The sequence below is a fragment of the Euprymna scolopes genome, chromosome 13 (assembly GCF_053919585.1).
Source record: "Euprymna scolopes isolate OS-2025 chromosome 13, ASM5391958v1, whole genome shotgun sequence".
Lineage (NCBI taxonomy): Eukaryota > Metazoa > Mollusca > Cephalopoda > Sepiida > Sepiolidae > Euprymna > Euprymna scolopes.
The window spans coordinates 63874951-63893804 of NC_136494.1; the positions used below are offsets into that span (position 1 = coordinate 63874951).

An 18854-nucleotide genomic window follows, 5' to 3' on the forward strand; every position below is an offset into this window, starting at 1 on the left:
GAAACATTTACATTGCAAAAAGAACTCCAACCTTCTCTATATGTATGGGAATGCAATTAATTGTTAAAATGTAATGTTAGAAATGCTTATTATTACATATGAACACATGGAATGCAAGTAAAGACATTGATTTCAAAGTATGTAATAAAGACAAGAATTTAGTTGTTATATTTAACACAGCAATTCATTTTATCAACACGCGGAAATATGTATGAATTTAGAAGTTAGGCTTAGGGTTAGGGTTAGAATAACACAATATTTAACTTTAATGATCAACACATAGGGTTCGAATGAAGCCACTAATCTAAAAGTATGCAATAAATAGGAAAATTTAGGTGCTATATTTAACAGCATTTCAAATTAATAATCAACACGTGGGGATATAAATAAAGTTATTTATTTGGAATTATGTAATACAGAGAATAATTTAAATGTCATATTTAACATGCCGTTTCATTCTAAAGAGAAACTTGTAAGGTTCAAATAAAGACATTAGAAGTAATAAAGACAAGAATTTAGATGCTATCTTTAACAGAGTATTTAATTTTTGATAAGGAAACAAATAAGACGTTCACTGACTTTACCAATTTGGAAATTTCATCCCTTGAACTGCAATTCCCAGAATTGTATTAATATATATATATATATATATATATATATATATATATATATATATATATATATATATATATATATATATATATATATGAAATAGGCCTTGAAATGAAATGTATTACGAGGGGCCTGCAATAAGTAATGCCCCTGACCCACTTTCAGTTGTCTGATCTAGTTGAAATTTTGCATGTGCAATGATTTATATCTCTACAGGTTATGTCGCAAATTACAGCTCTGAACTAATTGTGGTTTCTGTTTTACAGCTGTTTCAACTGAGTCAGATGTGAAATGGAGCCTGTTGAATGTTGAGCAGTGATCCGGTTTTTGTATTTGAAAGGACGCACACCACAGGAGACTTTTGATGAAATGAAAGAAACTTATGGTAATAGTGCCCCATCATATGACCTTGTAAAACGCTGGCATCGTGAATTCAAACATGGCCGGAAGTCTGTGGAAACAGCTCCCAGACCTGGTCGCCCCGCCCCCGTTCTGCCATTGATGAGGCATCTGTCTGTCAAGTTGAGGCTGCTATTTTGGAAGATAGGTGCATTACTATTCGCCAAATAGCCCAAGATGTCAAGATTAGTACTGGGTCTGTGGAAACTATCACTCATGACCATTTGCATATGTATAAGGTGTCTGCCAGATGGATTCCCAGGTTGCTCACACCATTCAAGAAGCGAGAACACGTCGAGTACTCGAGGATGAATTTGGAGATGTGCACAGAAGATGAGTGAAAGTTTTTCAAAAAACTGATTGCACAGGATGAAACCTGGGTCCATCACTATGATCCAAAGGCCAAAGCCCAGTCAATGCAGTGGAAGCACTTGGACTCACCATCTCCAAAGAAAGCAAGGGTGCAACCCTCCGTCGGCAAGGTCATTCTTACAGTCTTCTGGGACTAGGATGGAGTAGTGATGACAGATTTCCTGGCAAAGAGTACCACAATTACAGGAGCCTATTATGCTTCACTTTTGAGAAAATTAAGGGAAGCTAACAAAATCAAGAGGCGGGGCAAGATCAGCAAAGGTACCCTCCTCCTTCAGGACAACGCTCCGGTTCACAACGCGCATGTCGCCAGATCAGAAGCATGGGTGTATGGTTATGAAATCCCCTTCCATCCTCCCTAATCTCCTGACCTTGCACCCTCTTACTTTCACCTCTTCCCAGCCATGAAGTTGTTTTTGAAAGGAAAGCGTTTCTCAGATGATGCAGTCTTGATGTCTGAAGTCACGTTGTGGTTGGAGAACAAACCTGGGGTGTTCTACAAAAACGGTTTCCAGAGCTGAATTAAACGATAGGAGAAATGCATAACTCTGGGTGGTTCCTATGTAGAGAAAGACTAATAACTGTGCAAAGTTTCGCTGCTCTACTGCTATGGGAAGTGGGTTCGGGGGCATTACTTATTGCACACCCCTCGTATTTCCTAACGACCCGATATTATCTGTAGATTAGAATGGATTACCCCACAAAGAAAAAAAAACTATAAACTTATATATAAGTCTACAAAGAAAGGTATACTCCAATATGTTGCTTATTCTCTCCTGGTTGCTTGAATTTATCTGGAGACTGGAGTGAAAGACCTCACAAATTAAAATATCTGATAAACTTGATTATATATATATATATGTGCAATTTTTTGTATGTCCAGCAAAGGCATTTTCGGGGGGCGCTCGGGGGTCGTTACCACGTCTTACGACTTTTTATAAACTCCCTAGATTATAATATCTACGATTTACTAAAGGAAGTAGTTTCTATCTTTTATTTAAGCGACATTTATTTTATAAAGTTTCCACTAGTCTGCCTTCTCACATGTTTGTCCATCTTTTTCATATATAAAAGCAAAACTAACGAAAGTGAAGGCAGTTTTTTGGCTTCGTGCTGTAGACATCCAGAAAGCATTTAGCTTTGATCACTGTGTGGAAAACCCTTCATATCAGACAATTGCTATTTATTTGGACACTTGGGAGCTGGGAACGACCTTGTGGTGGAGAAAATAAATACCACGAGAGATTTCATTTTTTCGTTGACTCCTGACCTAAGTATTAGTGAGTCAACAGCTTTGATAGGCATCACAAAATTTAAACGCTTTTCACTTCCTTTGTCGTCATAGCACAGCAGTAAGATCTCAGGTTTCCGCCTTCACGTCACGGGTTCGAACCTGCCTGCCTACTAAAACTTTTCTTTGTGTTCTTTTACACCTCCAAACAACCCGGACAACACTGGGTAACCCCACTAGTGTAATATACAAAAGGCAAACTGGTCGCAAGCGTTAGTGTATCTCCACCAAAGGCGTTTTGCATCGGTTAAATTCCGCATACTCTGCAGATCATAATATCTCGCATTCGCAAATAGGCATCCTGTCTTTCCTTTTTGTGATCGAGTTAAACAAAATTCCCACCGTGGCGTCGTCTCGGGTGTTTGTTTGGCTTTCTTGTATGAAGCAAAACTTTGAAAAAGTGGCAAAGCATTTAAATCATCATACGTTCGATTAAATTCGACACACACAACTTCTGCTTGCGCGATGACAACATCGGCTAATGCGTTACGTTTTTTTTTTCGCCTCTTTCCCTCCTACGTGTTACAGGTTCGAGCCTGCCTGCCTACTACCACTTTTTTTTAAACCTCACCGTCTATTCCTCCTTCTCATTATGGGTTCCAGCCTGCAACCACATTTTTTTTTAACATCTCTCCCCACCCTGTTGTTCCCTCCTCCCACCAGGCTGTATTTTTATTCCCACCCTTACTAAACCACCGCAACACACCCGAGCAACGCCAGGTACCCCCGCTAGTAAATAAATAAAGGCCAGATTAATTCTATGAACAATCAAAATCGATAAATAAAAGGAATAACGCATTCTAGGCGGGTCAAATGTGCATAACACATATATAGGCATTACGGTTCCTCTTTCTTTTTAGCTTTTACTAATGACCTAATGGATAATAATTCTAATTATTGAGAAAACGGTTGAGTTTCAATCACAAGTTAAGGAACTTCCCCATTTAGTCACACTGTAGAAGTGTAATACAACGAATATGTTTATATGTGAATTACTATATATATATATATATATATATATATATATATATATATATATATATATATATATATCCTCTACCTGTACAAAAATCAAATACGTCCCAAGATAGAGTACTGTTACCACATCTGGGGAGGAGTTCCTAAGAGTACCATTTCCTGCCTTTCATGGTACAAAACAGTCTTCGAAGTCTAGAAAGCGATGACCTGTTTGCCTCCCTATTTCTTCTTTTTCACAAAAGAGAAAGAGGCGTTGCAAGTCTATCTTTTCATTATTGTTACCTTTATCGTAGGTGCTCGAATGAGCTCTTATTCATACCTCCCCCCCGCGTCAAACGTTTGTTACAAACACTTGTCTAGCTACAAAAACCGTCAACAATTTCCCCCACTCCGCTTTGCCTAAAACTAAATGAAAATTCTATAACCAGAGTTTCTTTCCTAGAAATGTCCGTCCGTTGAACAAGATATTTTGGGAGTGTTTCCCGACTGACTATAACAAGATCGTTTTCAAGTCCAATTTTAATAAGTTCTTGTTGATCCACCCTCTTAAATAACTAAATTCTACTTCCACCTTTACTGATCATCATAGAGTTATTTCAGTAATTATCTAACACTTATTAACGCTTATCCTAGAGTGGCCTCCTTGCCTTGACACGGTAACCCCCAAGTAATATATATATATATATATATATATATATATATATATATATATATACATACATACATATACATATATATATATATCATATAATGATTAGATCACTCTGATATATGTTAAAACGTTGGTCCTTGTTAACGGAGTCAGAGATGACTTCGATGCTTGGTTCTAATCTCCCAACCGGTATTAATCGTAACACCCTGCACTGATGATTCTCGGAAGAACGAAACACTAGTGTCTGTAGGTATTTAATAATTATTTTAGAAAACAATTATATATACATATATATATATATATATATATATATATATATATACACACACTAACTGTATATACCAGGTTGAAACATATTGGAAGGCGAAGGGCTTAGTAACATACTGTTTAAGATACACCAAATGTCTTAACTTGTTATGATTTTTCAGTAAGTGGATCACATGTCGAATTTATGGAAGCATAAATACATCCATCTTCGTCTATGAAACTTAAGCGGCAAATAACTTCCATGGCTTAAATGGTAAAGAACTCTCTTGGCTTAAATAAATAAACTTACCCCTGTTTTTAAATGCAACATATGTCAACTAATAGTAATTGCAAATAAATTAATTTGATATAAATTACATTTAAAATAAATTAAATAAATGAACTTTAAATAGTATATCCAAATGAAACTATTAAAACAATTCTATTACAAATTACTATTAATAACATGTAGCTAAATGTTAAAATAGATTTTCCTTAATGTAATATGTAAATGAGGTAACTTCTTTATTAGCAAATTTTACTCCTTGGGAGCAGAGCCGCCTAAAGTTCTCTTCTGTGACTGAAAGCACACTGTGCGACATAAAATATATGTACGTTATTTGCCAAGCTTATAAAAAACATTGATTCCAGTAAAACTACTGGCGCCGACGACATTCCACTCATATTGCTAAAAAAAAAAAAAATCAACTAGAACTACCTCCCATACTTACAAAGCTGTTTAAATGTAACCATAACGAGGAATGCTTCCCAACACCTTGGAAAACTTCTGGAAGTCGATCATCTCCCTCTCAGTATAGACCTATCAGTTACCTGTGCGTCATGATTAAGTTGCTGGAATCTGTGATAAATAGATGAGTATTCAACCACCTTAGCAAAAATAACCTGCTTAATGACATGAAATATGGTTTCCATTCTGCAAGATCTGCAACTGATGTACTATTATATTACACAGGATTAATGAATCTCTTCTTGACAGGAGCTTAATTTCTAGAGCAATAGCTCTTGACATATCAAAGGTTTTTGATAGAATATAGCATAAATGTTTACTTTACAAGATCGGCAGTTATAGAATAGCTGGAAATACCCTGTCAATTTTTTAAATCTTTTCTCTCTAATAAGCTTCTAAGAGTAGTCATTGATGAGCAGAAATCAGAAACTCATCATATTAACGCTGGCGTCCTTCATGGTTCTATCCCTGCTCTTTACTAATGATTTCCAAAATCACATTCTTAGATAATTTGTAGACATTTATGCAGATGACATCACAATCTTCCACAAGCCAGCATGGCCAAGATTTCTCTGATGCTCTCTTTCTTCTGATCTTGAGCACGTGGTGTTACGGGGAAAAGGGTGGTTGGTTAATTTAATGTATTAAAAACCAAACTTTTCTCCTTTTATCATAATCGTTCTGACCCACATCGCACGCGAATTGAAATGAATGAATCTCGTCTTGGGGAAGCTCCATGTCTTGACAAGCTTTTGGGACTGACCTTCATTCCTGATCTGAAATGGAACATGTTGTTTATTATTATTTTTATATATAGTTCACTGTATATGCTGTTTTATTATTATTTTGATATATAGTTCACTGTACATGCTGTGTTTATTTTTATATACAGTTCACTGTATATGCTGTTTTATTATTATTTTGATATATAGTTCACTGTATATGTTGTGTTATTATTATTTTTATATATAGTTCACTGTACATGCTGTGTTTATTTTTATATACAGTTCACTGTATATGCTGTTTTATTATCATTTTGATATATAGTTCACTGAAAATGTTGTTTTATTAACATTTTGATATATAGTTCACTGAAAATGTTGTTTTATTATCATTTTGATATATAGTTCACTGAAAATGTTGTTTTATTATTATTTTGATATATAGTTCACTGAAAATGTTGTTTTATTATCATTTTGATATATAGTTCACTGAAAATGTTGTTTTATTATTATTTTGATATATAGTTCACTGAAAATGTTGTTTTATTATTATTTTGATATATAGTTCACTGAAAATGTTGTTTTATTATTATTTTGATATATAGTTCACTGAAAATGTTGTTTTATTATCATTTTGATATATAGTTCACTGAAAATGTTGTTTTATTATTATTTTGATATATAGTTCACTGTATATGTTGTGTTATTATTATTTTTATATATATTTCACTGTATATTTTTTGTTATTATTATTTTTATATATATTTCACTGTATATCCTTTGTTATTATTATTTTAATATATAGTTCACTGCATATGTTGTTTTATTAGGTTTTTGATATATAGTTCACTGTATATGTTGTGTTATTATTATTTTTATATATAGTTCACTGTACATGCTGGGTTTATTTTTATATACAGTTCACTGTATATGCTGTTTTATTATCATTTTGATATATAGTTCACTGAAAATGTTGTTTTATTATTATTTTAATATATAGTTCACTGTATATGTTATTTTATTATTATTTTGATATATAGTTCACTGTATATGTTGTGTTATTATTATTTTATATATATTTCACTGTATATTTTTGTTATTATTATTTTTATATATAGTTAACTGTATATGTTGTTTTATTATTATTTTGATATATAGTTCACTGTATATGTTTTGTTATTATTATTTTATATATCGTTCACTGTATATGTTGTGTTATTATTATTTTTATATATAGTTCACTGTATATATTGTGCTATTATAATTTTATACCAGGAGAGGTACGAGTAACTGCAAAATATGCAACAAAATAAATAAAAAAATAAAAATAACAAGAGTTAACTCGCCTGATAGAAATCCCCTTGCACTGAGAGTCTGATGCATTCACAATTTTATCTGTTCTTAGTGAAGCCGTATATTATAAAAATATTTATAGCTCTAGTATTTCACTATCGAGCTATCTTAGAGAACTTTGTGTTATTATTATTTCCATTTGAATTAAAAAATAGGAACATTTTATTTCAATGGTATTATATATATATATATATATATATATATATATATATATATATATATATATATATATATATATAGGGAAGTATAAACTTAGAGACTGTTTATCTGGGAAGCATAAACTAAGAGGCAGTCAACTAGCATTTATGTAACGTTCACGGCTTCGTACCGTTTAAACACTATTGCTTGACTTATTTCCATACTTGAATTAAGCGTTTTTTAGTTCTTAATTTCTTTTCATTCTCGTGGCAATTGGTTGGTGGCCCGGACATATAAGTTTAGTAAATAGAGTCGAAGGTGGCTTCTTTGCTTGGTTCAAATCTTCCAACCAGCAGGAATTGTCAGCATACACTGATGATAGCGCAAGCATGAAACACTAGTGTCTATAGGTATAAAAGAATTATTATTATTATTCTTTAATTAAATTATATATATATATATATATATATATATATATATATATATATATATATATATATATATATATATATATATATATATATATAGGCTTGAAAGATCCTTTAAAAAAATTTTAAAAATGTCGTTCATTGGAAAAAAATTTTTGTCAGTAAGTCACTTAATTTCCTGTATCGCTGAATAGTTTTACTTTTGTGAACAACAAATAGTACCAATGTTCTTAAAGGGATCATCAGTTGTTTACGATGCAACACGGTTTCAGGGATTAAAAACGAGACAATATACTAAATCATGGCTCCACAGCAGTGTTGATCAAACACCACCTCCGAACATGAACAAAAATAACCTTCAGATAAATTAGACTAATCAATTAATGTCATTTAAAAATTACTTTCTACCTGCATCATCCGTCTCTTTCTCCACAAGTTATTATTTACAAACTACTGTTTTATATAATGTTTGGTTGAATCCGTTTTACTATTATCACGCCTTCTTTGTAATTAGTATTATTTTGATATATTTACATTCTTATTTACTCCTATCATCTCTAGAATTATTAGTAATTACAATAGAAAATGCGAGCATGAAAAAAAGGTTTCTTTCATTTTTTCCATTTTCTTTGTGGCGTCTATGGGTTCCGGGTCGCCTCAGGAAGTCTCATTGACTGAAACAGATGACTATTTGTAGCAACCATATGTAGCCGTTTACCTTCAAATAATTAATTAATTATATTTATATATATATATATATATATATATAAATATATATATATATATATATATATATATATATATATATATATATATAATAAAAATTACAATTGAATTTACAAAAATGATCCAAGATGGTATATTATAAATATTAAAGAATTAATATTTATAAAGTAATCTCAACCAGATGTAAAAGTTCGATAAAACCAAATGGGAGATAGAGCTTATAATAAGAGCAAACAGTAATAAAACATGTTAAAAACACTTTGAAAAAGAGTTTAAAACATATTTAATCTGAAAAGGAAACACTTGATAAGTGGATAGTCCTTAATTCGCGGAGTTTCGAAGAAATACTTTCCTTCTCATCAGAAGGTAGGAAGTAGCAAAATGCGGGATCGGATTTTGCATACAAAAGTATTTGATGTAACAACAAGTAAGTCTTACTTGATGACAAAAAAAACAAAAAAAAGTGAAGCAGAGGGAATATGTTGAAGAAAAAGGTGATTACACGTGAATGGATAGTCTGGTGAAAGTTAAATAATCCAATGACGGTAAAATCCAAGAATATAACTCCAAGAAAGTTAATTGAGTTTCCATTTGCACAAGTAAAATCCAAGGAAATCACGTAATTGGAAGATGGTCCAAAATAATCCAAAAGGCCGAAATCCATGGAATAATCAACAAATATGTACAAAGAAAAGAAAAGTGGAAAATTCCAATAATATTGATAAAAGAAAAATAAGATATGCTTTTCACACAACTGCCGACATAATAAGAAAGATCAGGGAAGAAGAAGGGGGGAATTAAATGGTGATAGAATTAAATATAACATAGAAAAGCAAATGTCAAAATGACCCAGGTAAAAAGATGTTAAAAGGCGCGAAAAAATATAGGGCAAAAAATAGGTCAACTGAAATGTACAGGTTATTACTTAAGAAAATGTCAGCAAGAGTTGTTAACAGACACTAAATGGAATAAATAAATAAATATATTGATAAACAAATAAAAATAAATAATAAATAATACATAAATAATAAAATATAAAAATAAAAAATAAAAAAATTTTAAGGGGAGAGGATGACCGGTATCTGCAAATTCAGGATAAAGCAAGTAAGTATGTAATAAATGCATAAAAATAAAATATAATAATAAAAATATAATAATAATAATAAAATATAATAATAAAAGTAAAATATAAGTAAATATACATGCAGGATATAGATGTGTGGGTAGATAAGAATATTTAAAGACTAAGACGGAAATTGCAGATAAAAAACCGGTTAAACAAAGAAGAAATATAAAGGATTATTAAGTTATAAAGTATTAAGAAAGTATGTAGAAAAAAATGATAAAGTTAAACAAGAATTATATATCTATCTGAAAGGTTGAAGTAATAACTATGTAATTTCAAAATTACCATAATCAAACCTGGACTTATGTTTACAGAAAGAGATCAGTTCGTTTTTAGAATTTATTATATTGTTATTTTGAGGGGAAGTAATTATAGTTATGGCTTCGGTTGTGTAGAGGCGACATGACTTAGAGCCTATGCAAAATCTGATCCTGCATTTTACTAATTCCTACCCTCTGATTAGAAGGAAAGTATTTCTTCGAAACTCCGCGAATTAAGGACTATCCACTTATCAAGTGTTTCCTTTTCAGATTAAATATGTTTTTAACTCTTTTTCCAAGTGTTTTTAACATGTTTTATTAACTGTTTGGTGATATATATATATATATATATATATATATATATATATATATATATATATATATATATACATCATTCTATATGTATTGCTCAGATATATTATACATTTTTTAGATATATTATGCATTACCCATGTTGCTATGGATATGCATATATATTGACCCTTTCTGACCTATGTTTATTTGTTCTAAAAATAGATTTAGAAAGATAACTTTCTACCTGCACCTTTCCCCCTCATTCTTTCTCGCCCCCCCCTCAACTATCTCTATCTCTCTCCCTTCCCCTGTCGATTTTTAATCTTCTCATTTTAAACCTGCAGTTTTTACCCAATTTTCTTGATCCGTTATTTAAAAAAAAAAAAGTTGTATTTTCTTGAAGCTCCATTTTAACCTGGAAATTTACCCTGGACATTTATATTTCTCTTTCCTTATGGGTCGCCATTGGATTGAACATTGGAATTTTATCACAGCATATTATATCGTATCACATCCCTTTTCCCATTTATTGCTTTCCCAATCTCTTTGAAACCCTGTAAACTGTCTAAAAACTGTTGAATGCCTTTTTTATGCAAATATGAAAAATGTTATATTGCTTGTTTCCCGTAATGTATTATCCTCAAAATTCATTGTATAATTTTAAAACCTCTTCCCTCTCATAAGAAGATTTGCTCTCTTCGAAACTCCATGGTATAAGGGTTTTTCTTGTTTTATTTGTACTCCTTGTCAAATATTTAAAATCCTTATATCTTCCTTACAGGTTTATAAAGGTTTTTGAAAATTTGAATATTTTCAATATCAAACTTGTTATTATATATATATATACATATATATATACATATATATATAATTATATATAATTAATTAATTATATATATATAATTAATTAATTAATAATATATGCTATATGCATCTTACCTTTGCTATCGGAAATAGGCCTATTTTCCTGCGTTTTTTGCCCTGTTGCCGACTTTGTTGTGTGGAGGTCAAATATAAATTCGGTGTTCGGCTTAACGGTGAAGTCATTCAGCAGGTCGACTTTTATCTTCGTAGACAACATGGTCACCGGATCTGTCTCGCCTTTTGCTTTTGGTTCACTGAACTTTTTTTCTTCGGTGGATTCTGAAGAAGAAGAAGGGTCGTCATTCAACGTGAGTTGTTTCGTTGAGACTTGGGTAGATGGGTCCACATCGCCATTTGGGGCATGCCGTTTAGTTGATTTCTGTGTCAACCGCTCTGAATCAACACTGGCTAACTGACTCGTCATCTTTGTTACTGATGGGTCAGCATCGTGAACGTGATTTTGTAGTTTGAAGGGCAAATCGGAAGAAACTTTATGAATATTACCTTTGTGAGACGGTACCCTTGTTGATAGATGAGTAGCTAGGTGAATGTTTTCTGTTCGTTGTAGTATGGATGCTATCATATTTGTTCTGTTCGTTTGGGATTTTGTTGACGAATTAACCGTGGGGATAGAATGATGTCTTGTTTGTTTACTTGAAGAGGGTTTATATATTCCATCTTGTTTTTTAGATGCTATGTACAAAGAGTTAAAGTCATTGCTCTGTGGTTTCGTTGATAATATAGCCGATAAATCCGTATCTTGCCCTTGTTTCATCGTGGGCATACTGTCGCCGCTCGTATCAATATCATTGTCTCCAACAGAATGACTAACAGCACGCCCGGAAAGCGGTTGAGTGGAAGCTTCAATAAGCATCAGCTGATCATCGGAGGATGAGATGGCATCAAATTTCTGAAATGAATAAATAAAGTTTATCGTGAAAGAAATTTTGAAACAGATTGTTAAAATTTGGATTCATTTTAATATCCTAAAAAACATCTTTAACTTTGCATACATTAAAATACCCGTTGTCTTAAATTCAACTTCGCCCTCTCTACCGGAAAATTGAAATGTATAAGATATTCAAGTTTTGAATGACGGGTATCCATTCTGATGTTACTGGGACTATTAGATGTTAATAATGCCTGTTAACAGATACGACATTAATAAATAAATAACTTGCAAAGGAATAACAAAAGCAATTTAATCTAAAATATGTCTTTTCTTTTCTTCCAAGCAATCAGTTCACATGCACAAATCAAAATTACAAATGAAAAGAATAAAAAAAAGTGGTGTCAGTAAAAGAACTGACAACCACGGATTTCAAGTTGACAACAGATAGTGCACAGGTGAAAATCTAAATTGTTACTAAATAATTAAAGAGAAGATTTTAAGCAATGGATTGGTCAGAAATATTCTAGTTATTAATTAGAAAGTATACCTATTATAGCCATTTATAAGAGTTAGCTACGGACATGTGTTTCATCATTTATGAGTCATCAGTATGGCTAGACATAAAAAAAAATCAATCTGAAAGATGACGTTTCTGAATTTTTGAAATGAGGAAGTATTATCCGTATTATTTTGATTCTGCAAGGACCCGTGACACAATGGTTAGAGTAATTGGAAAAATCAATTGTAAAAGTGATATTTATCTGAATGTTTAAGGTTCAATCCTCAGTGTGGGCGATCGAAAAATACAATTGCGAATTATGCAGGCCTCTATACAGTTATGACTGACGGAACAAGAGCATGCTACCTCCGTGAAGTGAATAAAGGGTTCTGTTCGAAATTCCGTCCAAATTTCCGAGTTCGACAGAAATATTCATGAGTTCGACAAGATACACCTGAAGTTGCATTGATCGAAACGTTGGAAAATCACACCAAGATGAGTGCAGAAGTCTGAAGTATCCAAATAATACGAATCTGAAACATGGTGTTTTTCTTCCAAGCAATTAGTTCACATTACATTTAAAACTTACAAATACAGTGAATAGAAAGAAAAAATGTCTATAAGAGAACTGACAAACACGGATCTCGAGTTGATAACAGACAGTGCACATGTGGAAATCGAAATTCTTATTGAATAATTAAAGAGAACGTTTTAAGCAAAGGCATTGTCTAGAAATATTTCGGTAATTAATTAGAAACTATATCTATTATCGCTATTTATAATGTATTTAGCTACAGACACGCGTTTCATCATCTGTGATTAATTGCTAGACGTAGTGTGATTCCAAACACGGACCGTAGTGATTAGCGTCCGGGAGAGAGGGATACTTACTGTGCTAAAAAAACCTTCTGCTGAAGTGGGATAAAGTATATCATATGTAAATGAAACAATTCATTTATTTACATGTTATTTGACAATAATGATAAACAAAAATAATTCTTTTACAGAAGATTATTGTTTCCATGCTGAGAAACTCTCATTTCCTCTAACGGAGTGCTCCACCCATAAGTATTTAAGTATTTTCAATGGTTTTTACTTATTAAATTTACAATGTAAAATGTTGTTGTTGTTGTGAATAATAATAATAATAATAATAATAATAATAATAATAATAATAATAATAATAATAATAATAATAATAATCAATATGACATTAGTTTTACATGCTAGTATGTGTTGGACAGCTTTGAGAAATTTACTTTCAAAGTAACATTTTCCCCCGCTCTATTTCCGAGCCAAGTCTTGAATAACGAGTATCCATTATGCTGTTACTGAGAGCCTTAGATGTTAAGTATGCCTTATAACAGATAACACATCAACAAATAAATAACTTGCAAGAGAAAGGCAAAAGAACAAAACAGCAACATTCAATAACAACGTAATGTGTCGAATGAGGATAATACAGATGTGGACATGTTCTTTAAATATTTAAAATCAACCTCCTTTTCAGAAGGAAAAACAAATAATCACGCCATCAGAGCGTTTTTACCTCCAAGTCAGGAAATTATAAAATCTCTAAACATTATTAAAGAACATGACTCCATCCATACCGTCCTGATTCGACGCATTAACTTGGTAAATATTTAATTGAAAATTATGGAATTCCCTAATATTGCCATTTATTATGTTTTCCTTGCTTCATATCCAACGGTATTTTCTAGCAAACTGCATTATCGCTACCTTCAGTATTCAACATATTACACACTATGCACAATGCGTTAGGCAAATTACAACATCCTTATGTTTCTGGATTTTTTAGATGAGTATTGGCTATTTGTATTATTTGGATTCTTCAGACTGCTGTTTGCATCTTCAGTGCCATTTTCACAGCACAAGACCCCATAGTGCAGTAGTTAGTGTACTTGGAAAAATCAATGGTAAAAGTGATATTCTCCTGAAGGTTTAATATTTAACGACCAAAAATACTAGTGCAAATTACTTAGGAACTCTATCCAATCATGGCCGATGGAACAATAGCATGTTATCCCTGTGAAGTAAGTAAAGGGTTCCGTTTGAAATTCCGTCCAAATTCCTGAGTTTGAAAGAAACATTCCTGAGTTCGACAAGATACACCTGAAGAAGGTCAGAGGTTACATCAACCTAAACGTTGTGAAAATGACACTCAAGATAAGAACAGTAGTCTGAAGAATCTAACTAATGCATACAACACTATTCTCAAATATTTTTTACTTTGTTTTCTTCTTAATTAGTTCACATGCGCATATCAACATTATACATGTAAAGGACAGAGAGTGAAATAAAAAAAAAACACTTAGATGTCACACATGCGAGTGTGCGTTGATCTTTTTGCTAGGAACAAAGTGTAGTACCTGTTCTGATGCTTTACTTAGTCTATTGTGTACTCGGGCAGTAAGCATGTTCTTCAAGACTGATGAAATTTCTATTTTTGTAATATTCCTTTTTGAGGAACTAGATTTTGCTCACATTAAAAATCAACCGGGTATCGAAGTCTGCCTTTGTGGGGTGGCAATTAAATAAAAACAATTAAAAGAACTATTGTAGAATGCTAGATAACAATAGAAAATTACAGTAAAAAAAAGGAAACTTATAAGAGACCCGACAGTTACACATTTCGATTCCACAATTGAGAGTGTGCATGCGGAAAGTTACAATTAAATAACAATTAAAGAGAACAGTTTTGGTAAAATATTGGTTAGTAATAAGTATCCTAAACCAAAATTTTCTTTTCGTTATTGCAAAATTTAAGCACATAAATCTTTTAACATCATATAAAATGAATAGCGAAGTTGTTTTCATAGCTCAGGTAGACTTCAAATTATGACTGCATGAAGTTTGTTGGAAATTAGAAAATGTGTCGTCTTGTGTGCTATAGGCCCAAAAGCCAATCATCGCAGTGTATATATGAAGGCTTTAAACAATTGAAAATTCTTTATTAATCTAATGTCATATGTTGGTATATGATATGACTTTATCTGACTTTTTAAACAAATTCTTAGCTCATAAACATTTCCCTATTGACCTCAACATACATCCATACAAGTATTTGCCGACAGACACCTATAATATACATGGTCGCACCCCATTAACTTGGCATACCTTTATTCTCTTCTCTTACAATCCAAGTATATATAACTAAGTACATGCTTATACTTAATATATAGTATAAAGTTTGTTGGAAATTAGAAAAAAGATCTTGAGATCTTGTATGCTATATTTCTAGAAGCCAACCAAGAAATGGAGGATTCTAACAAGTGAAAATGCCTTAGTAATCAAACATCATGTTTTGGCAAATGAAAAATTACCATAATAATAATTAGCCTAAATATTTAACAAAACCACATTAAATGTGAAAAATCTGTAAAAAGTGACATGGAAATGCAGTATTCATATAAGATTTTTTTAATAGCTAACGCATTGAATCTACTTAATATAATTCATATCATATTAAGAGATTAAGATTAAACTTGACGGTTTTATCAGGAAAAAGAAAAGAAGTTTGGTATCTATGAAATTTAATTGATTTCAAAGAAAATTAATAGGCAAGGAAATTAGATTATTATCGAAGATATTTACTTAAAATAATCGAAATTAGCGTGTATTGCAGCTTGGAATCTGGATCAAATCGATTTTACACTTTCTCTTGCAAGACCCTCAAAAACCACTTTAATTCTCTCATTTTAATTCTGTCCGATAGAATGATGTTTTGTGTTTATTTAAAAAGAATTTATACATTCCAGCTTGCTTTTTAGATGCTATGTATAAAAAGTTGAAGACATTGTTGTAAAGTATATTCTGATTCTAGAGTCACTGGTCTCTTATAGTTCTGTTATGGCGATTGGTATCTTTCTCGACAGCACCCCATACATGATAATTCATCGGGTAAGGATCAGGGTATTTTGGAGGCCAAACATTGCGATTTGTGTCCTCAAAAGATTTGGCTGGCAACCATTTTTTACTTTTCCCTAAAGTGTGACAGGGTGCTGAATCTTTCTGTCATACATACGGTCTATTATTAGTTACTCTTGCTATGCATGGCTTAGATACAGTGGTTAGCAACTTCATGTAAGTATCTAAATACAACCTGAGACTCTGTTTAAAAAATATGGAGGCATTACATCACCCACTGACGACACGCTTCCAAAAAACCTTGGAAATTTAATTTGCATGACTGTATGAGAGTCTGTTATTCTGCATGTTGTGCTTTTGATCTTGGCAAAAGTTTTTTATTCATCAGAAAAGAACCAGATGGTTTGCAGTGCTGCAGGGTATTTCACTTTGCTCAGAAGTTTCTTGCCGTTATCAGACGATGTTCACGGGACTTTTCTGTGAAAAGTTGACCTCTCCGATGCTTGTATGAGTAATAATATAGGTTTTCATTTAGTGTAAGTTTCATGTAGGGGATGAAACATTCAATTCACAAAGACAAATCCCAAATTTTGATGTCTCCAACACTTTTTCTGCAAATTTTCTAGAAATTCTACTGCACGAGAGCAATCAGATCTATTGTTATTTTGCTTTCATTTAGTCATAGCCTTGTAGTTTCCATGGTAATTCTCTAGTTCATGCTGGATTGTTTTTACATTGTTTAGGGAGCATTGAGCAGCTACCATAATCTCTTACTTTAATGGCTGGCGCGAATTATCATAATATAAGTTATTCTTTTCCATGATTCAGGTAGATTGCAGTCACCAATTCTTGCTATATGAATTAAGGAGGGTTTAAACTTTAAAATTAAGCCAAGATGGCAATGAAAACAAATTAACCTCTCAGCATGAAAAATTTCGCCAAAAAACTGATTAAAAGGCTTGCTGCATGTCTGAATAGCTTTATATAAAATTTGAAATGTTTAGACCCAAAATTGGCTGAGAAATTTGGTAGAGACTGCAGAGGTCAAATTTTTTAAACATTTGACCAGAATTTTGTCCCCCTTAACATTTATTGTTTTGGGCTTAAATTTAATTAAAAAGTTAGGTATATGTCTAAGTAACCTACATAAAAAAATTCAAGTGTTTAGACCCAAAATTCGTGGAGGAGTTTGGTAGATTTTTCAAAAGTTAAATCGTTAAACTTTCACCTCTTGACAGCCAAATTTCTGACCGAAATCTGAGTAAAAATATTTTCCCAATACCCCTTATGTCAAATCTCGAGTATGTAGATTGAAAATTGACAAAGTAGTCTTATCGAAGTTTAAAATTCAAATGGACCTAACTGTGAGAAAATAAAAACATTAGCTAAGGAAATGAATAGAATAAGCCTAAAAGTAGATATTAAGTCTAATGTAAAAACTGTAAACTTTCTTGATATAACTCTCAACCTCTTGAATAACTCATATGAACCATACGCTAAAGATAATACCTATCCACTATATATACACCCACTATCAAACCACCCAAAACATATCATTAAACATATCCCCAATTCAGTCGAAAAAAGACTCAGCACAAATTCTTCTAAATCTGAAATATTCAACAAACATAAACTATTCTATTAAAATGCCCTTAGGAAAAGTGGATACCCAAATCCCACCATTAATTACACTAAACCGAACTCCTCAAATACTTTAAAAAAGAAAATAGACACAGAAAAGTCATCTGGTTTACCCCCCCCCTTCAATATAATGTTTAAAACTAAACTAGTAAACACGAAACCACCATAAACTGTCGTCATTACAAATCCCACCTTCTTAGTAATTTTGCACCTTTCTGAAACACTCCACAGACAAGGTTTTTACCATCTACCACATAAAACTAATTACTGTAACATCTACACAATTAAACCCTCTTACCCCACTTTCACCCTACTCCCCCTAAATCAAATAAAACAATCCAAACTTCTGAATATTATTAATTTAAACCCCATTTAACTTTTTACCATACAACTACCTAGTAATTTATGTCCATTGCAATTCTGAGTTTAATTTATACACCTATTACCAATACAATTTCCCCAACTTGTTGAATATTACCTCTATATACATATGTATATACCTTATACCGATATCTCTATATTAGTACGGGCATGGAATAATCTATAATATATTTTATTTTATAATATAGTTAAAATACATCAACCTAAGGCCATAAGTGAAATATTCAACCAACATAAAATTACCCTAGACCTCTCCTCAAACTCTATAATTATACATTTCCGGGAGCACCATCCTACCAAACTATTAACTATATAAGTATCTAGAACTCACCCCCTCCATACTT

The 18854-nt window shown here is 32.0% G+C and overlaps 1 protein-coding gene across 3 annotated transcripts in view; it reads right to left on the reverse strand.

Moving 5' to 3' along the window:
* LOC145292050 (receptor-type tyrosine-protein phosphatase H-like) overlaps positions 1 to 18854 on the reverse strand; it is a 337274-nt gene that overhangs the window by 234633 nt on the left and 83787 nt on the right. For all 3 annotated transcript variants that reach the window (XR_013869540.1, XM_080138077.1, XM_080138078.1), the window contains exon 2: positions 11285 to 12119. Coding sequence is in view for 2 of the 3 variants with exons in the window: in XM_080138077.1 (XP_079994203.1) it covers positions 11285 to 12119 (835 nt within the window). In the remaining variant the exon portion in view is untranslated. The remainder of the gene's footprint in view (positions 1 to 11284; positions 12120 to 18854) is intronic.